This window comes from Notothenia rossii (genome assembly GCF_949606895.1).
Source record: "Notothenia rossii genome assembly, chromosome: 10".
NCBI lineage: Eukaryota > Metazoa > Chordata > Actinopteri > Perciformes > Nototheniidae > Notothenia > Notothenia rossii.
Window position 1 is genome coordinate 1,232,378 of NC_136908.1, and position 21,154 is coordinate 1,253,531.

At 39.6% G+C, this 21,154-nt stretch overlaps 3 protein-coding genes across 4 annotated transcripts in view; 2 read left to right on the plus strand and 1 right to left on the minus strand.

The window, feature by feature from the left end:
* The window catches only part of LOC307022902 (class I histocompatibility antigen, F10 alpha chain-like), a 455,191-nt gene that overhangs the window by 321,283 nt on the left and 112,754 nt on the right, over nucleotides 1–21,154 (minus strand). The gene's annotated exons all lie outside the window — the stretch shown is intronic.
* rpa3 (replication protein A3) lies at nucleotides 16–4,674 on the plus strand. Its single transcript, XM_079655853.1, has 4 exons — nucleotides 16–250; nucleotides 338–412; nucleotides 2,491–2,602; nucleotides 4,506–4,674. The coding sequence occupies exons 1-4, from the start codon at nucleotides 152–154 to the stop codon at nucleotides 4,586–4,588; spliced, it is 369 nt and encodes a 122-aa protein (XP_079511979.1). The 5' UTR covers nucleotides 16–151; the 3' UTR covers nucleotides 4,589–4,674.
* The window catches only part of col28a1a (collagen, type XXVIII, alpha 1a), a 36,316-nt gene continuing 32,855 nt past the window's right edge, over nucleotides 17,694–21,154 (plus strand). The window contains exon 1 of the mRNA XM_079656399.1: nucleotides 17,694–18,610. The gene's annotated coding sequence lies outside the window, so the exon portion shown is untranslated. The remainder of the gene's footprint in view (nucleotides 18,611–21,154) is intronic.

A 21,154-nucleotide genomic window follows, 5' to 3' on the forward strand; every position in this document is an offset into this window, starting at 1 on the left:
CCCAGCGTTTGCCGTCATTACGAGCAAACCGTTTTCGAACGTACATATTTAAATCCCGCCCGGGTAGAATAACACGTGACAAAACCGAACGAACGTTACATTTCCCGCGCAGTATTGTCGCGTCTTGGCTCCTTCAGTGAACAGCTTCAAAATGGCAGGAATATATGACGTCCCGAAACCCAGAATAATCTGCTCTATGTTGTCGCAGAACATCAACAAACCCGTCTGCTTCGTCGGTCGTGTGGAGAAGGTCAGTATGAGTTTAAAAAAGTGGAGTTAAAAGGTTGTTTTAACGGTTAAAACATAGATTAACGTGTTGGTTTTCCCGCCATGTTAGGTCCACCCGTCGGGGAAGACGTTCACCGTTTGTGATGGAGAAGGGAAAACAGCCACTGTGGAGCTGAATGATCCTGTGAGTACAGTTATTATTACTTTACTTTAACTAGTGTCACTATCAGGTGTTACATAGTATATTTACAGGCCTTTCTACATCATTAAATTTACAGGCCTTTCTACATCATTAGGAGCCACAGAAGTCCATAATATACAGAAAAACACCAGTTTATTCTCTACTTCTGTCTGTCACTCATCTGCTGCATAAACACTGAACATCATCATATTCTTATATTGTGAAAGCCGTTATTTACCTAAAACTACATCCCATGTTTTCATATTCAGCATATATTGATGTCATGTTTAAATCTTTGCACATTTTAAAAATATTTAATCGTTAAAACCTCTTACAATAAAGGTTTTTTGAAGTTAGTGTCGTGTCTCTGTCAGAACAGTATGACCATTGATTAACACTGAACAACACATGTGTACAGAAGCGTTTTAATGATTTGATTTGGCTTGAAGTTCCTGTTTGACATTATTTAAGATACAATGGATATATGTCCTCCTATTTTATATTGATAATATTTATAAAGCTGTGTTTGTATTGCACTTTTTATACAATAGGTGCGAAGTGCAACAAAAATGAGGAATAGGGAGAAAAGAAAAGACAACAAATAAATGTAATGTTTGCTAGAAAATAATAGTACAAATAATTCTGATTCAAAAATAAGTCTGAATGTTTAATTTAATTTAGACTTTTTCTCAGATTTCAGAATTAATATTTTGAGAAAAAGTCTAAATGAATTTGACTTTTTTTCGGATCCTTTTTGTTTAAAATTTGAATTTTCTCCATAAATACAAAATTGTTCAGAAAACGTATCCGATTTCTCAGATTTGTGAGAAAGAAAGCGGTAATTAAAGTTTAAAAGTCTAAAAAATGCTACAACTCCTGTCACAAACTGGATGAATGTGAAGTATTTAGTTAGAGGAGGATGGAAGTGTAACTAAGGAGCTCTATTGGAGTGACTGATGGTTATTGGACTCAGGATTCATTCATTTGGATTCCCGCTGTATGAAGAAATTAAAGGACGGCGCAAGTGGAAACAATTCACAAAGGGATTAAACTGTTTAAAACACATGCTCAAAGTAAGCCGGATTCTGCCGATGTGTTTCTGTGGATTCAAAAGTCCTAAATAATCTACAAAACGGAGGAGACCGATCTGATCGGAGAAACTGACAAATCATCCAGCTGAAACCGGCATGGACAATGAAAATGAAAAATGCGCTTATCCGGACAAGCCTGGTTTGGAGACTTTACGGGCAGAAGAAACATTTCTATTAAAGAAAGAATTATACATTTGTCTTTTTATGCCTTTTAGTAGCTACTAACTTGAATTTTTATTCAAATTAATAAATTATTTGTTATATTGTAATGTAGAGACAAGGCTTTCAGTGACAATCATGTATTGCTTTACAATTATATGTATAAAAAAAAGAGAAAGTCTAACGGCCCGTCCACACAGCGGCGTGCGTTGTCGCTTGCCGGCGAGCGTGTCTGAAACTCGACCAACAACCAATCACATGAATCTCCCGCCCCTGACACACAAGCAGCGGTTTCATTGGCTTGAGCTTGTACTGGCATATGATTCGATTGGCTGACGCTTCTGCCGAGGCTTCAAAAGTTGAACATTGCTCAACTTTTGCAGTGAGCCACGCCAGCAAAGCTCCGCGCCGCTTCCCACAATGCAGTCCGGCGAAAAGTGACGTCACCCCATTCAAAGTGAATGGGGAAGCTTTCAACGCACGCCGCTGTGTGGACGGGCCGTAAATATGATATTTGGCCTCAAATCATCTGAGGCCTGGCGCCCCCCCTGCGATCGTTGGCGCCCCCCCAAGGGGGACGCGCCCCCCAGGTTGGGAACCACTGCATTAGACCCCAAAAAAAAAAAAAAAATGAGATCCAATTGTGGCGGACGATATTTATTTGTACAAATCAATGTTTGGGAAACACTGAGATGTCTGTGTGAAAACTGTGTTTAATGTCCAGTACTTGAACATGGGATTAACGAAGTGTATCTCATCTTTATATATACATAATGCAAATGGTACAAATACCTTTTATCCAGCCAATAAAACGTGTTCTTGTTCCCGCAGCTGGACGAGGAGCTGAGTGGAGTCGTGGAGGTGATCGGGATGGTTTCCAATAAAGGGGTCATCATGGCCACGACCTACAACCTGCTGCGAGAGGACAAGGGCGTCCCTTTCGGTGAGCTCTCATAAACATTCCTTTGTTGAAGCTTTTATTTGATTTGGACTTTTTCTCAGAGTTTTGAAAAGAAAGCAAAATGTTAAAACATGTTAACGTGAAACTGGTTCTCCCTTTTTGTTTCTGAAAGAATTAAAGGATCAACTCTGGATGTTATTTACTAAAACATCAAAATGTTAGATTTAACTTCAGCGGTTTTTCAGTTTTTCGGAACATCTTATTTTAAAATGTGACTTCATCCATAAAAACAAAATGTGAAAAGATATCAGTTTTTTCACAGATTTATGAGAAAAAAGTCTGAAAAAAACATTTGAAAAACTTTTTCAGAAATAGAGCATCTGACTTTCTTCTTTTTTTGGTGAAGTTTAAAAAAATGAAACCCAGAACTTGGAGGGAATTATTTTTGTTTGCATCAAGAACAAAAAACACATTCAATCAAAGGACAAGATTTTTAGTTCAGGTTAAAACCCATTTATATTATTGATCTATATTCTTAGAGACATTAACGTGGATCATCATGTCCTCATCGTGTCTTCATGTCTTCCTCATGTCTTCATCGTGTCTTCCTCATGTCTTCATCATGTCTTCATGTCTTCATCGTGTCTTCATGTCTTCATCGTGTCTTCCTCATGTCTTCATGTCTTCCTCGTGTCTTCATGTCTTCATCATGTCTTCATCATGTCTTCCTCATGTCTTCATGTCTTCCTCATGTCTTCATGTCTTCCTCATGTCTTCATTTATTCCTCATGTCTTCCTCATGTCTTCATGTCTTCCTCATGTCTTCCTCATGTCTTCATGTCTTCTTCATGTCTTCATCGTGTCTTCATGTCTTCCTCATGTCTTCATGTCTTCCTCATGTCATCGTGTCTTCATGTCTTCCTCATGTCTTCATGTCTTCCTCATGTCATCGTGTCTTCATGTCTTCCTCATGTCTTCATCGTGTCTTCATGTCTTCCTCATGTCTTCCTCATGTCTTCCTCATGTCTTCCTCATGTCTTCATGTCTTCATCATGTCTTCCTCGTGTCTTCATTGTGTCTTCATGTCTTCCTCATGTCTTCTTCATGTCTTCATCGTGTCTTCATGTCTTCCTCATGTCTTCATGTCTTCCTCATGTCATCGTGTCTTCATGTCTTCCTCATGTCTTCATGTCTTCCTCATGTCATCGTGTCTTCATGTCTTCCTCATGTCTTCATCGTGTCTTCATGTCTTCCTCATGTCTTCCTCATGTCTTCCTCATGTCTTCATGTCTTCATCATGTCTTCCTCGTGTCTTCATTGTGTCTTCATGTCTTCCTCATGTCTTCATGTCTTCATCGTGTCTTCATTTCTTCATCGTGTCTTCATGTCTTCCTCATGTCTTCATGTCTTCCTCATGTCTTCCTCATGTCTTCATGTCTTCATCGTGTCTTCCTCATGTCTTCATGTCTTCTTCATGTCTTCCTCGTGTCTTCATGTCTTCCTCGTGTCTTCATCGTGTCTTCATCATGTCTTCTTGTCTTCATCGTGTCTTCATCGTGTCTTCCTCGTGGCTTCATCATGTCTTGTCTTCCTCGTGTCTTCATCGTGTCTTCTTGTCTTCCACATGTCTTCATCATGTCTTCATCATGTCTTCTTGTCTTCATCGTGTCTTCTTGTCTTCCACATGTCTTCATCATGTCTTCTTGTCTTCCTCGTGTCTTCCTCATGTCTTCATCATGTCTTCTTCTCTTCCTCATGTCTTCCTCGTGTCTTCATTATGTCTTCCTCATGTCTTCATGTCCTCATCGTGTCTTCCTCATGTCCTCATTGTGTCTTCCTCATGTCTTAATCGTGTCTTCTTGTCTTCCTCATGTCCTCATCGTGTCTTCCTCATGTCCTCATCATGTCTTCCTCATGTCCTCATCGTGTCCCCTGTCCTCTTCAGATCTGGAGCTGTACACTGAGGCTCTGAAAGTGATCCATGACTTCCCGCAGCACTACCCGTTCCAGATGGCTCTCAGCGGATGAGTTCTGTCCTGTTCCCACTTTCTGTTGTACAAAATGTGTTTCAATAACTTCTGTCATTCAAATTAAAATGTGTAAAGACCAACAAATCCACGGTTTGGTTTGATTTTGCATGAAATTGTTAATTTTTCTTTTTAATTTTACATCTGAGAAAATAATTTTTTGGAGAAGAAAACTCAGAATTCTGACTTTTTTTTCTCAGAACAAAAAAAAACATTTTTTTTATTTATTTAGTTCGAGAAAGTCACCGGTGCGCCAAGTAGGAAGTGGAGCACACAGGAGAAAGCCTTTTCATTGCAGGCTGTTGTGTTTGTGTGGGGAGATGACGGCGCATGCATTCGGACTCGGACTTCAATTTAGGGACATGTCGGCCAGCTGTTTGTTCAAGCACCGGAAAACAGGAGGGTCTCTGAACCAGTCTGCCTTCATCTATGAATTCATGTCAGAGTACCTGATGCTGGTTTATAGAAGGAAAACTAATACTCAGAACACACAGAGCGAGCTGAGCACAAACAGACTCCCATCATGCACCCTGGTGACCGGACATCTCCTTCATAAAAGTGTGTGTGTGTGTGTGTGTGTGTGTGTGTGTGTGTGTGTGTGTGTGTGTGTGTGTGTGTGTGTGTGTGTGTGTGTGTGTGTGTGTGTGTGTGTGTGTGTGTGTGTGTGTGTGTGTGTCCTAATCCTCTTCCATAGTTTGAGTCTGTATGAATATGTGTATATATCGAGTCTGGATGCAACACGATTTCCCCAAATGTTCCCGAGCGATGTGAACCATGGGAGCGATGTCAGGCTTCAATCTGCTCGTTCATCAGGATGATTGATAGCCTCTACTCCCTGACATTAGATTTGATCAAAGAGGAAATGAGTGCTGTGAGAAAAAATCACTGTTCGGCAAACCGACCGTATATCATTAGAGGGGGGGGGGGGGGGGGTTACATGAAGCCTCTATAGCCTGGGGGGGGGGGGCATGTTCCTGCTAGCACAGACATCTGCTCACACACTCATATAAACTCATTCTTATCATTAAATCCCCAAAAGATGAATTTTTTCTTGCTTGTTTTCTAAGGAATCTGAGAAAAAAGTTAATTTTCAAAATGTCTCCTGAAAAAGTCTTATTTTTTCTGATTATTCTGAGAAACAAGTCGGGACAAAATCATTAAAAGAAAAATATGTATGGAAAAGATCGGGAAAAAAATAAATGTCACGTTTAATGTTCAGAGAAGAAAAGGACAAAGAATTATAATTTTTTTTTAAATACAGATCATTTTTTGTTTTTCTCAGAATCCTAAGAATTCATCTCTGGGTTTTGAGAGAAAAGTCTGAAAATATCAGATACAAATATATTTCTTATTTTCTCAGAAAAATGTAACTTTTTCCCGAAAGTACAAAAATATTCAGAAAAGAATTCTGAATTATTTTTTAACATCTGACTTTTTTCTCATCTTGAGAAAAAAGTCATAAATAAAAAAAAAAAAAAATGAACTGACGTTTCTCAGATTATTGAGGAAAGTCAGAAAAAATATATTTTTTAAACAAAATGTCCAAAAGTGTATGTAATGTTTGCTGTTCAGAAAAGAATAGCACAAAGAATTATGATTTCTCAGAATTCTAAAATCTAATCTCAGAGGTTTTAGTTTGACATTTCTTTGGACTTTTTCCCGTACGGGTTGGGGAAATATTTCCCAAGGTCCTTAGCTGTGACCCAGTGTATCAGTTCTGTCCTGACTGAGCTCAGGCACCTGTGACCTGGCTGCTGTGCTCTCAGTGCTCTGTGTCCCTGCTCCTGCCTGCTGGATCAGCTGATCAAGGTGTTATGGTTCTATCTTGTTCAGCAGCATGTTGATTATTCTCTCAGAACCAGCTAAACACACGGGTCAGGGGTAGAGCTCTTCAGATGTGATGTGGTACCTCTACCTGACCACACGGGCCTGTCTTGTGAATTCTCCGGCCGAAGCTCCAAATAAACCGTCAGTGTTTGCCATCAGAGCTCCAGCTCTCCTCGTGTCTCTGAGTCCTGACTCCATCAGAGCTCCAGCTCTCCTCGTGTGTCTCTGAGTCCTGACTCCATCAGAGCTCCAGCTCTCCTTGTGTCTCTCTGAGTCCTGACTCCATCAGAGCTCCAGCTCTCCTTGTGTCTCTCTGAGTCCTGACTCCATCAGAGCTCCAGCTCTCCTCGTGTCTCTCTGAGTCCTGACTCCATCAGAGCTCCAGCTCTCCTCGTGTCTCTCTGAGTCCTGACTCCATCAGAGCTCCAGCTCTCCTCGTGTCTCTGAGTCCTGACTCCATCAGAGCTCCAGCTCTCCTTGTGTCTCTGAGTCCTGACTCCATCAGAGCTCCAGCTCTCCTTGTGTCTCTCTGAGTCCTGACTCCATCAGAGCTCCAGCTCTCCTCGTGTCTCTCTGAGTCCTGACTCCATCAGAGCTCCAGCTCTCCTCGTGTCTCTCTGAGTCCTGACTCCATCAGAGCTCCAGCTCTCCTCGTGTCTCTGAGTCCTGACTCCATCAGAGCTCCAGCTCTCCTCGTGTCTCTCTGAGTCCTGACTCCATCAGAGCTCCAGCTCTCCTCGTGTCTCTGAGTCCTGACTCCATCAGAGCTCCAGCTCTCCTCGTGTCTCTGAGTCCTGACTCCATCAGAGCTCCAGCTCTCCTCGTGTCTCTGAGTCCTGACTCCATCAGAGCTCCAGCTCTCCTCGTGTCTCTCTGAGTCCTGACTCCATCATAGCTCCAGCTCTCCTCGTGTCTCTCTGAGTCCTGACTCCATCAGAGCTCCAGCTCTCCTCGTGTCTCTCTGAGTCCTGACTCCATCAGGGCTCCAGCTCTTCTCGTGTCTCTCTGAGTCCTGACTCCATCAGAGCTCCAGCTCTCCTCGTGTCTCTCTGAGTCCTGACTCCATCAGAGCTCCAGCTCTCCTCGTGTCTCTGAGTCCTGACTCCATCAGAGCTCCAGCTCTCCTCGTGTCTCTCTGAGTCCTGACTCCATCAGAGCTCCAGCTCTCTCCTCGCCTCTCTCTGAGTCCTGACTCCATCAGAGCTCCAGCTCTCCTCGTGTCTCTGAGTCCTGACTCCATCAGAGCTCCAGCTCTCCTCGTGTCTCTGAGTCCTGACTCCCAGTGCTTCAGACGTTTCCCCCACAATAAGTACACAAATGTTCAGAAAATATGTCAGATGTTTTTTCACTGAATTTTGAGAACGAAAGTCAGAAAAAAAATTCAGAAAAATGTATCAGAATTATGAGAAAACATTTTTTTTTTTTGTCGTTTCTTTTTTTTATTAAAGTCAGAACTCTGAGACAATTTGAAAGTAAAAAATGAAATCAGACTTTTCCTCATCTCCTCTCCTGTATATTCTGATAATAAATGCTTTATATTGTTGATCATCTAAACGTCACGTCGTGTGATTTATTCTTTAATGGGATTTTTAAACTATTAGGTGAAATTCTTTGGTGAGTTAACAGCTCTGTGGGCGAAGTGAGGCACGTCTCACTGCAGAGAGCCCACCCTCAAACTGTCCGATACACTCATCCTCTTTAAGCTGAAAGTAGACCTTCATCTCAGAATCAGAAGCCCTTCATTCCACAGAGGGGAAAGTTACACTTACAAACGAGCCACACAGCTTCATGTTAGAAGCATGCATGTACTGCGACTCGTCATCTGTCAGAATAACGTCTCTTCTCTTCTTCACGTTGAGTCTTTCCCTGCAGGTCTGGATGTTTATGGTTCTGCTTGTTAACCGGACCACAGAAACTCCCTGAGTTTATGACATACCTCAGGAGCAGAGGTGGGAAGTAACTAAGTACTGAATACTTCTGGAGGTTATTAGTTCATACCCCACATACTGAGCCGGACACTCTTTAAAACTCAGTGTTTGTGTTTATATATGTACTGAGAGGGAGAAGTACACTCATCCTTTACTCAAGTAGAAGTACACACATCCTTTACTCAAGTAGAAGTACACACATCCTTTACTCCAGTAGAAGTACACACATCCTTTACTCAAGTAGAAGTACACACATCCTTTACTCAAGTAGAAGTACACACATCCTTTACTCAAGTAGAAGTACACACATCCTTTACTCAAGTAGAAGCACACACATCCTTTACTCCAGTAGAAGTACACACATCCTTTACTCCAGTAGAAGTACACACATCCTTTACTCAAGTAGAAGTACACACATCCTTTACTCCAGTAGAAGTACACACATCCTTTACTCAAGTAGAAGTACACACATCCTTTACTCAAGTAGAAGTACACACATCCTTTACTCAAGTAGAAGTACACACATCCTTTACTCAAGTAGAAGTACACACATCCTTTACTCAAGTAGAAGTACACACATCCTTTACTCAAGTAGAAGTACACACATCCTTTACTCCAGTAGAAGTACACACATCCTTTCCTCAAGTAGAAGTACACACATCCTTTACTCCAGTAGAAGTACACACATCCTTTACTCAAGTAGAAGTACACACATCCTTTACTCCAGTAGAAGTACACACATCCTTTACTCAAGTAGAAGTACACACGTCCTTTACTCAAGTAGAAGTACACACATCCTTTACTCAAGTAGAAGTACACACATCCTTTACTGCAGTAGAAGTACAGATACTCGTGTTTAAAAATACTCTGGTAGAAACAGAAGTACTGACTAAACTAAAAGTAAAGAGGCTTTGAAATGTACTTCAGTAAAAAGTACCCATAACTAGCAGCTGTTTTAAAGAGTACCTGACCTCCCTTTATATTAATAGAACAATAATGTCATTGTTAGCTAATGAATGTTTCCATGGTGACCAACGGCAACATGACAACGTTTCCATTGGTCCCTCTTCTTTAGAGAAGACCAGGAAATGATGGATACACGGATCGTGTTCAAATCAATAGGCACGCAATGACTCTAAATAATAATGATCACGCCACCAAACACACATTCAGACTAAAGGAACCAGCCTGTTTGGAAAATGAGAGAAGTAGAAAGTACAGGTATTAGAGTTCAACATGTAAGAAGTAGAAAGTACAGGTATTAGAGTTCAACATGTAAGAAGTAGAAAGTACAGGTATTTGAGTTCAACATGTAAGAAGTAGAAAGTACAGGTATTTGTGTTCAACATATAAGAAGTAGAAAGTACAGGTATTTGTGTTCAACATGTAAGAAGTAGAAAGTACAGGTATTTGAGTTCAACATGTAAGAAGTAGAAAGTACAGGTATTTGTGTTCAACATGTAAGAAGTAGAAAGTACAGGTATTTGTGTTCAAAATGTAAGAAGTAGAAAGTACAGGTATTTGAGTTCAACATGTAAGAAGTAGAAAGTACAGGTATTTGTGTTCAACATGTAAGAAGTAGAAAGTACAGGTATTTGAGTTCAACATGTAAGAAGTAGAAAGTACAGGTATTTGAGTTCAACATGTAAGAAGTAGAAAGTACAGGTATTTGTGTTCAACATGTAAGAAGTAGAAAGTACAGGTATTTGAGTTCAACATGTAAGAAGTAGAAAGTACAGGTATTTGAGTTCAACATGTAAGAAGTAGAAAGTACAGGTATTAGAGTTCAACATGTAAGAAGTAGAAAGTACAGGTATTAGAGTTCAACATGTAAGAAGTAGAAAGTACAGGTATTTGAGTTCAACATGTAAGAAGTAGAAAGTACAGGTATTTGAGTTCAACATGTAAGAAGTAGAAAGTACAGGTATTTGAGTTCAACATGTAAGAAGTAGAAAGTACAGGTATTTGAGTTCAACATGTAAGAAGTAGAAAGTACAGGTATTTGTGTTCAACATGTAAGAAGTAGAAAGTACAGGTATTTGTGTTCAAAATGTAAGAAGTAGAAAGTACAGGTATTTGAGTTCAACATGTAAGAAGTAGAAAGTACAGGTATTTGTGTTCAACATGTAAGAAGTAGAAAGTACAGGTATTTGAGTTCAACATGTAAGAAGTAGAAAGTACAGGTATTTGAGTTCAACATGTAAGAAGTAGAAAGTACAGGTATTTGTGTTCAACATGTAAGAAGTAGAAAGTACAGGTATTTGAGTTCAACATGTAAGAAGTAGAAAGTACAGGTATTTGTGTTCAACATGTAAGAAGTAGAAAGTACAGGTATTTGTGTTCAACATGTAAGAAGTAGAAAGTACAGGTATTTGTGTTCAACATGTAAGTAGTAGAAAGTACAGGTATTTGAGTTCAACATGTAAGAAGTAGAAAGTACAGGTATTTGGGTTCAACATGTAAGAAGTAGAAAGTACAGGTATTTGTGTTCAACATGTAAGAAGTAGAAAGTACAGGTATTTGAGTTCAACATGTAAGAAGTAGAAAGTACAGGTATTTGTGTTCAACATGTAAGAAGTAGAAAGTACAGGTATTTGAGTTCAACATGTAAGAAGTAGAAAGTACAGGTATTTGTGTTCAACATGTGAGAAGTAGAAAGTACAGGTATTTGAGTTCAACATGTAAGAAGTAGAAAGTACAGGTATTTGTGTTCAACATGTAAGAAGTAGAAAGTACAGGTATTTGTGTTCAACATGTAAGAAGTAGAAAGTACAGGTATTTGGGTTCAACATGTGAGAAGTAGAAAGTACAGGTATTTGGGTTCAAAATGTGAGAAGTAGAAAGTACAGGTATTTGAGTTCAACATGTAAGAAGTAGAAAGTACAGGTATTTGAGTTCAACATGTAAGAAGTAGAAAGTACAGGTATTTGAGTTCAACATGTAAGAAGTAGAAAGTACAGGTATTTGAGTTCAACATGTAAGAAGTAGAAAGTACAGGTATTTGAGTTCAACATGTAAGAAGTAGAAAGTACAGGTATTTGAGTTCAACATGTAAGAAGTAGAAAGTACAGGTATTTGAGTTCAACATGTAAGAAGTAGAAAGTACAGGTATTTGTGTTCAACATGTAAGAAGTAGAAAGTACAGGTATTTGGGTTCAACATGTGAGAAGTAGAAAGTACAGGTATTTGGGTTCAAAATGTGAGAAGTAGAAAGTACAGGTGTTTGGGTTCAACATGTAAGAAGTAGAAAGTACAGGTATTTGAGTTCAACATGTAAGAAGTAGAAAGTACAGGTATTTGTGTTCAACATGTAAGAAGTAGAAAGTACAGGTATTTGTGTTCAACATGTAAGAAGTAGAAAGTACAGGTATTTGAGTTCAACATGTAAGAAGTAGAAAGTACAGGTATTTGAGTTCAACATGTAAGAAGTAGAAAGTACAGGTATTTGAGTTCAACATGTAAGAAGTAGAAAGTACAGGTATTTGAGTTCAACATGTGAGAAGTAGAAAGTACAGGTATTTGAGTTCAACATGTAAGAAGTAGAAAGTACAGGTATTTGAGTTCAACATGTAAGAAGTAGAAAGTACAGGTATTTGTGTTCAACATGTAAGAAGTAGAAAGTACAGGTATTTGAGTTCAACATGTAAGAAGTAGAAAGTACAGGTATTTGAGTTCAACATGTAAGAAGTAGAAAGTACAGGTATTTGAGTTCAACATGTAAGAAGTAGAAAGTACAGGTATTTGTGTTCAACATGTAAGAAGTAGAAAGTACAGGTATTTGAGTTCAACATGTAAGAAGTAGAAAGTACAGGTATTTGAGTTCAACATGTGAGAAGTAGAAAGTACAGGTATTTGAGTTCAACATGTAAGAAGTAGAAAGTACAGGTATTTGAGTTCAAAATGTAAGAAGTCAAAGTAAAAAGTAGTCAGAAAAATACGTAGTGGAGTAAAGTACTGATACCAGAAACATGTACTAAAATACAGTAACAAAGTATTTGTACTCCAATACTTCCCCCCTCTATGTATATACTGTACATAATTGTAGACATATTTTTATATATATTTGTATTTTATATTCCTCTGGATTGTCGGAAATGGTATTTCGATCTCTCTCTCTCTGTACACAAACTAAAAGCTAGACAATAAAATTGACTTTGACTTTAAGAGAAGACTGTGTTTATCCCGAAGGATTTCTCTGTGCCAGAGTTACAGAAACACAACAAACTCAGCAGCATAATAATCAAACTGTACACTGACAGAGCAGTAAAGAGAGCAATTAAATAACTACAGCAAACCCAGACGATCACATAATGAATATAGATATTGACAGTATTTAGTAGTGCTAAAAAACATAGTGCAGATACGTAATTGCACGTTATTATAGAACATTACTAATCGTAAAGTATAATGATGGTAATGGTATTTATATGCACATGGTGCCCGTCCTGGTGCAATGTGATCCAACATGTCTCCTGTCATCTACCAGGCCAGTCTTCTTCTCTCATCTGCTCAGTCTGAAGCACCTGGGGGATCTGCTGCAGAGGATCGGGGTCACGCAGACTCCACACCCTCTAAAGCTGTCTCTGCACACGGCTCTGTGGAGGATATATAGCAGAGAGGCACTTTGAAGTTTCATTAAAACAATGATCTCTCTCTGAAGGATAGAGTTCAGATCCATGTGGGCCTCGAGCACAAAGCAGATCTGTTGGAGACATTCGTCACATCAGAGACATGCTGACTGATAGTGTAGGTCTTGGGAGAGGAATCAGAAAGCCTTGCTGCAATGGAGGCTGAAAAAAATACTTTGTGAGAAATGAAAGAACATGTTTTAGACTTGAGGAAGGCTTTTGTATTGCATCATCGTAATGTGTGCTTAGCTGTGGGGCTCACAGTTATCAAATGCCCAAATGCTGGCATGCTGTGCATCAACAGTGTTTGCATATAGAGAGGTGCAGTGACGAGTCCTAAAACCAGGAAGTGAGTCAGCATGTCACCACTTCCTGTTCCCTCGTCTCAGAGCCAATGGGATCTCTCCATAAGGTCTGTGGGAAACGAACCTGTTTGATAAATGCACGTTTTGTTCAGCCGGATAATCTCCACATGTCTTCCCTACTTTTATAATGTTCTAATCATAAATCTAATGTCCAGAAGCAAAATGCTAACGTTATGCTATAAAGGAGCTACAGCCGAGTCCAGCAGCACGACTTCAACATCACGCCAACTTCAGATCCATATTCAAACACACAGATTCTAGATGGAAGGAGTTGAAGCGTTTGTTTGAACAGTCTGCAGGAGGCAGGGACTTGCTTTCAAGCAGAACAGAAACTAACTTAGAGGAGTGTTTACGTGTTCGGCGTAATGACGTACAACGGCCTCCACGACTTCTGTAGTCCTATTCAGCCACTTGGTAACAACCATCGTTTCTCAGACACGTCCACTCTTCAGAGATCACCAGTGGGGTCACTGCTGATGATTTAATGTAGAACAAAACGTGATCCGTGTCTTCAGTGTGTCTCAACCACAGACCTTAGTTCAGATACTTTCCACAATCCTATGGAGAGATCCCATTGGCTCTGAGACCAGGGAACAGGAAGTGGTGAAATGCTGACTCACTTCCTGGTTTCAGGACTCATTCCTGAACCACTCTGTGTTTTTGAACACCAGATGATGAGGGTTCTCGATGAGGGCAAAAGCTGTTGCCGCCAAAGAGTGGGGACATTTCTGTGGACCAATCAAAAGGCTCAAGAGCTAAAAATGCAACAGAGAAGAGAGGGAGGAATGTGTCGGTGGGGGTCAGCTGTTCCCAGGGTCTCTCTTCTGAATGAATTCCCTCTCATTTCGTGTGTTTTCGGAGGGTCTCTGGCAGCCGTGCTCCTGCTGTAGAAAGCCCGCTGCTCTTATGAAAATATGTTGACCTACGACAGGAAGCTGACCATCGGCTGTGTTGTGTTAGAGCAGATCTGTGTGTGTTAGAGCAGATCTGTGTGTGTTAGTGTAGATATGTGTGTGTGTTAGTACAGATGTGTGTGTGTGTGTGTGTGTGTGTGTGTGTGTGTGTGTGTGTGTGTGTGTGTGTGTGTGTGTGTGTGTGTGTGTGTGTGTGTGTGTGTGTGTGTGTGTGTGTGTGTGTGTGTGTGTGTGTGTGTGTGTGTGTGTTAGTGTGTGTTAGTGCAGATCCGTGTGTGTGTTAGTACAGTACTTGTGAGGAGTGTGTGTGTGTGTGTGTGTGTGTGTGTGTGTGTGTGTGTGTGTGTGTGTGTGTGTGTGTGTGTGTGTGTGTGTGTGTGTGTGTGTGTGTGTGTGTGTGTGTGTGTGTGTGTGTGTGTGTGTGTGTGTGTTAGTGTAGATATGTGTGTGTGTTAGTGTAGATATGTGTGTGTGTGTTAGTACAGATGTGTGTGTGTGTTAGTACAGATGTGTGTGTGTTAGTGTGTGTTAGTGTAGATATGTGTGTGTTAGTGCAGATCTGTGTGTGTGTGTGTGTGTGTGTGTGTGTGTGTGTGTGTGTGTGTGTGTGTGTGTGTGTGTGTGTGTGTGTGTGTGTGTGTGTGTGTGTGTGTGTGTGTGTGTGTGTGTGTGTGTGTGTGTGTGTATTGGGCCCCGACAGGAGCTTTAATGACGTCCCATTCAAAGGAAGTTGGTCCTTGCAGCTCTAACAGCTTCCACTCTCCTCAAGCTGGAGATTGAGAATATAAACTGATCAGGAAAAGAGGACACTGCAGGAAGTAGGAACATTTTCTCGTAGACTTCTACACAATGTATTCTCGTGTTGCTGCCCCCTGCTGGACACCAGAGAGAATGCAGGTATAATGACCATTAAAATGTTCCTTTGATACAAATACATCTGCTAATGAATGCTAATGTTGCTCTAACAGTTTATTGTGCTCAAAATAAATGTGTAAATGCAGCTTTTAAAGAGACGTGTGTACTGTTTGCTGACATGGCTCTTTAACAATAAGGATTGTTACTTTTAGCGAGGCGTGAACAACAGAGGGACATTTGTCAAGAAGGCTCAGATAAAAAACTCTTAAAGGTTTGTTTCTCTTCAGTTTCCAGTTCTTTCACTCAACAGGAATATCTCAGGGTCTTAAAAGGAAGCTAGAATCCATAACCTTTCATTTCTCCGGATCACAAACCATCAAGTGTGTTTAAAAATGTGTTTAAGATCAGCGGTGGCCATCCAGTTTCTTATAAAGCACATAATCTGTGCAGGAATGTTTTCCAGGCATTATTTATTGAATGATTGGTAACTTCTCCGAGCGGCAGGTCTCCGACATATCGATGATTGATGTCAGGAATTGGGCGTGAGGCCTTATCTGATTCTGTCTCTATGAGTTATGGGAGCAGCTAATAGAAGTTCCTCATGCCCACATCCTGCAGGTTCACCTTCCCAGGTGTCCACTCAGCACACCATAAAGATTAGCTTGAGCTTTTAATATTCCCTTTTCTCCCCTCAGAGTGCTTGTTCTGTCTTCGCCGTAAGTCATCTTTAGTGCCCGAGTTGTTTCGGGCTCGGTGGCTGAGCGCAGACTCTGAGTTTCTGTTTTCCCGCTGAGAGATGATTGATGGCTTTAATAACCTTTACATGGATAGACAGCAGATTTACAGCGAGGAGGGGAAGAGCTTTCTGCAGGAACCGGAGACTTCTGCACGTAAAAAAACATTCATTCAAAAGTTTAAAACAAACCGTGAAATTGTGCATCAACAAAGAATGTCATATTTCATGTAAAAAGCGATAAAACATCAGAGAATTATCAGTTCAAGAGGGGGGGGGGGGTTTGTTTTAGCAGAATGTAGGTGTTTTGTTCACTTTCTCTGCTCCATCAGGATGTAGTGTCTCTACTTTAAAGAGTCCTCTCCTGCTGATGTTCAGGTGTATATCAGGATGTAGTTTCTCTACTTTAAAGAGTCCTCTCCTGCTGATGTTCGGGTGTATATCAGTATGTAGTGTCTCTACTTTAAAGAGTCCTCTCCTGCTGATGTTCAGGTGTATATCAGTATGTAGTGTCTCTACTTTAAAGAGTCCTCTCCTGCTGATATATCAGTATGTAGTGTCTCTACTTTAAAGAGTCCTCTCCTGCTGATGTTCAGGTGTATATCAGTATGTAGTGTCTCTACTTTAAAGAGTCCTCTCCTGCTGATGTTCAGGTGTATATCAGTATGTAGTGTCTCTACTTTAAAGAGTCCTCTCCTGCTGATGTTCAGGTGTTTATCAGTATGTAGTGTCTCTACTTTAAAGAGTCCTCTCCAGCTGATGTTCAGGTGTATATCAGTATGTAGTGTCTCTACTTTAAAGAGTCCTCTCCTGCTGATGTTCAGGTGTTTATCAGTATGTAGTGTCTCTACTTGAAAGAGTCCTCTCCTGCTGATGTTCAGGTGTATATCAGTATGTAGTGTCTCTACTTTAAAGAGTCCTCTCCTGCTGATGTTCAGGTGTATATCAGTATGTATTGTCTCTACTTTAAAGAGTCCTCTCCTGCTGATGTTCAGGTGTATATCAGTATGTAGTGTCTCTACTTTAAAGAGTCCTCTCCTGCTGATGTTTAGGTGTATATCAGTATGTAGTGTCTCTACTTTAAAGAGTCCTCTCCTGCTGATGTTCAGGTGTATATCAGTATGTAGTGTCTCTACTTTAAAGAGTCCTCTCCTGCTGATGTTTAGGTGTATATCAGTATGTATTGTCATGTCTCTTCTTTTCACCCTCTGTCTAAAACCAGAGCCCAGTCTGCTCTGATTGGTTAGCTGGCCGGCTCTGTCGTGATTGGTCAACCTGCTTATAGATGTCCCGCCCCCTTCTCCTTAAACTATGCATGTATCTCTCTTTATGATTCTCCCGTTTTATTGAGATATTTAGAGAGCCTTTCTCTCTCAGCCTTTGACCCCAGCCTCTGCAGGTATGTCTCTGCATGAAAGCCACCAATTATAGACATTAAAGTAGTTTATTATGATAGTTAAAAATACTCTGTAAAAAGGTTATTTTAAAAAGTGTCAAGGCGTTCACAAGGTCATGCACAAACTACAAATAGATGAATAAATTATTCCATTGAACAAATGTGTATTTGCTCCTTTTATGACTCGTTCATAAAAAGTTAAATGAGTAAAACAATTCCTTCTTAAAAACATACATCATTAAGCACCACACACACACACACACACACACACACACACACACACACACACACACACACACACACACACACACACACACACACACACACACACACACACACACATATCTGCATTAAAGCACGCACGCACGCACACACGCACACAGATATTTACTAACACACACACACACACACACACACACACACACACACACACACACACACACACACACAATTAGTTGAATAAAACACACAAGATAATGCTAGACAAATCTTTTTTTCCAGTTTGCTGATAATTCTTCGATGCATATTGACTGCAGGTCTTTAACTTGTAAAAGAGTGATTTAATATTCTTGTATTGATGGATTGTATTACCAGTAGACCAGCACACACATAAACAAAGACTAAAGCACTCCTGTTGTGCAATGTGCAATATATATATTTACCGCAAGTAGCTGTGCAATGTATACTATCATCACCCGTTATCCTCTCACCTGGCTGCTGTATCACTAAACTGGATGTGTAGCTTGTAATGTGTGTCATTTCTAATGATCTTACGCTTACTTCTTGAGAGTTATTAAGCTATCTTTGGCTCTTTGGTGTTACAATTCCCCTCTGTGGGAGGAATAAAGGTATTCTGATTCTGATCAAAGTTATTGTGGAGCGTTCAGTCATCTGATCAGAATAACGAGTTGAGTAACTGGCTGCAGCTCGGTCAGTTTGCATGAACGCGTTTCCTTCAAAATAAAAGCACTAATGCAGAAACTACAAATAACATTTTGAAATATATTCCCACAGTCATCGCATCGTGAAATCATGACGTTACATGTGGAACACATCTCTCACAGTGTCAGATATTTACAAGAATAAAAGAGTGTGGTGTGTTTCTCAGGTATAGTTTTATTGTGAAGGGAGTAAAAGGAATTGTGTGTTGTTGCATTGTGGGTAACATGTGTGCAGTGTGTTGCTGCAGGTCTGAAAGCACCTCACACACACACACGCACGCACGCACGCACACACGCACACACACACACACACACACACACACACACACACACACACACACACACACACACACACACACACACACATACACTCTCTCCTGCAGAGCTGCTCCTCTCACTGATGGAATAACCAGGAGCTCTAATTGTGTTAACGCAGGTACGTGCCTTCACATGTTTTGCATTGTTCTAACGCACATTTAAATAGTAAATCTGCTTTATTTCAAAATCTTCTTCCTTATAGGTTTACACGTTTGTGTTAAATGACATTAAAAGCTGTTAAAAGACTTTCTTTGAGCCTTTCGTTGTAGATAACTGTGATGGTGTGGATTGAAATGATGATATTTGCTGGGGGCTTGAAGAGGTTTCCTGTAAGCTCCTGGTCTCTGAGTATCCCATGTGGCTCATACGCTTATGCTTACCAAAGAGAAAGTGTGTCCAGAAACTAATTCACTTATTTATGGAGTTGCTTGAGTTTCTGATTTTGTTATTTTTTAAGGACATTTAAAAGACAATTTTGGACATTATTTATATATTTTAGGTATTGCTATGTTTATATGTATGCATGGACGTTTCTTACACAGTGTATAACCAGTCTAAGTGTCAGTCATGGTGATAAAAGGAGCTGCAGTGAAGTATTTGTCAGCAGTGTAGATTTACACTAAAGTTATTAAATATTTGAGTAGTTTTAACAATATTCTTTATAGTAATTGGTAGAAGAAAAAACGTAGATAATTATATCATTATCAGCGGAGGTGGTAGAAGTACTCAGATCTTGTACTTGAGTAAAAGTAGAAGTACTCAGATCTTGTTCTTGAGTAAAAGTAGAAGTACTCAGATCTTGTACCTGAGTAAAAGTAGAAGTACTCAGGTCTTGTACTTGAGTAAAAGTAGAAGTACTCAGATCTTGTACTTGAGTAAAAGTAGAAGTACTCAGATCTTGTACTTGAGTAAATGTAGAAGTACTCAGATCTTGTACCTGAGTAAAAGTAGAAGTACTCAGATCTTGTACCTGAGTAAAAGTAGAAGTACTCAGGTCTTGTACTTGAGTAAAAGTAGAAGTACTCAGATCTTGTACTTGAGTAAAAGTAGAAGTACTCAGATCTTGTACTTGAGTAAAAGTAGAAGTACTCAGATCTTGTTCTTGAGTAAAAGTAGAAGTACTCAGATCTTGTACTTGAGTAAAAGTAGAAGTACTCAGATCTTGTTCTTGAGTAAAAGTAGAAGTACTCAGATCTTGTACTTGAGTAAAAGTAGAAGTACTCAGATCTTGTACCTGAGTAAAAGTAGAAGTACTCAGATCTTGTACTTGAAGTAAAAGTAGAAGTACTCAGATCTTGTTCTTGAGTAAAAGTAGAAGTACTCAGATCTTGTACTTGAGTAAATGTAGAAGTACTCAGATCTTGTACCTGAGTAAAAGTAGAAGTACTCAGATCTTGTACCTGAGTAAAAGTAGAAGTACTCAGGTCTTGTACTTGAGTAAAAGTAGAAGTACTCAGATCTTGTACTTGAGTAAAAGTAGAAGTACTCAGATCTTGTACTTGAGTAAAAGTAGAAGTACTCAGATCTTGTTCTTGAGTAAAAGTAGAAGTACTCAGATCTTGTACTTGAGTAAAAGTAGAAGTACTCAGATCTTGTTCTTGAGTAAAAGTAGAAGTACTCAGATCTTGTACTTGAGTAAAAGTAGAAGTACTCAGATCTTGTACTTGAGTAAAAGTAGAAGTACTCAGATCTTGTACCTGAGTAAAAGTAGAAGTACTCAGATCTTGTACTTGAAGTAAAAGTAGAAGTACTCAGATCTTGTACTTGAGTAAAAGTAGAAGTACTCAGATCTTGTTCTTGAGTAAAAGTAGAAGTACTCAGATCTTGTACTTGAGTAAAAGTAGAAGTACTCAGATCTTGTACCTGAGTAAAAGTAGAAGTACTCAGATCTTGTACTTGAGTAAAAGTAGAAGTACTCAGATCTTGTACTTGAGTAAAAGTAGAAGTACTCAGATCTTGTTCTTGAGTAAAAGTAGAAGTACTCAGATCTTGTTCTTGAGTAAAAGTAGAAGTACTCAGATCTTGTTCTTGAGTAAAAGTAGAAGTACTCAGATCTTGTACTTGAGTAAAAGTAGAAGTACTCAGATCTTGTACTTGAGTAAAAGTAGAAGTACTCAGGTCTTTTACTTCAGTAAAAGTAGAAGTACTCAGATCTTGTTCTTGAGTAAAAGTAGAAGTACTCAGATCTTGTACTAGAGTAAAAGTAGAAGTACCAGAGTGTAGGAATACTCTGTTACAGTAAAAGTCCTGCATTCAAAATGTTCCTCAAGTAAAAGTAGAAAAGTATTCTCATCAAAATATAGTGAAAGACAGTAAAAGTAGTCATTGTGCAGATTGGTCCATTTCAGAATAATAGATATGATATGTTTTATAATGATTGATCATGAAAGTGTTCTCAAAGCTGGTAAAGGTGCAGCTAGTTTGAATGACTTTGTATACTGCAGGGTAGCTGGTGGATTTACTCCAGGTGGAACTAAAGTCTGATTCAACACTTGATTAGATTTCACATCATTCATCCACATCTGTGAAGTAACTAAAGGGATTAAATACATACAAGTACCTCAATATTGTACTTAAGTGCAGTATTTTAGTAAATCTACTTAGTTGTTAAAGTAATTGATGAATGAGCTTAAAAACAAACCTAAAGGTGGTTAAATGTATG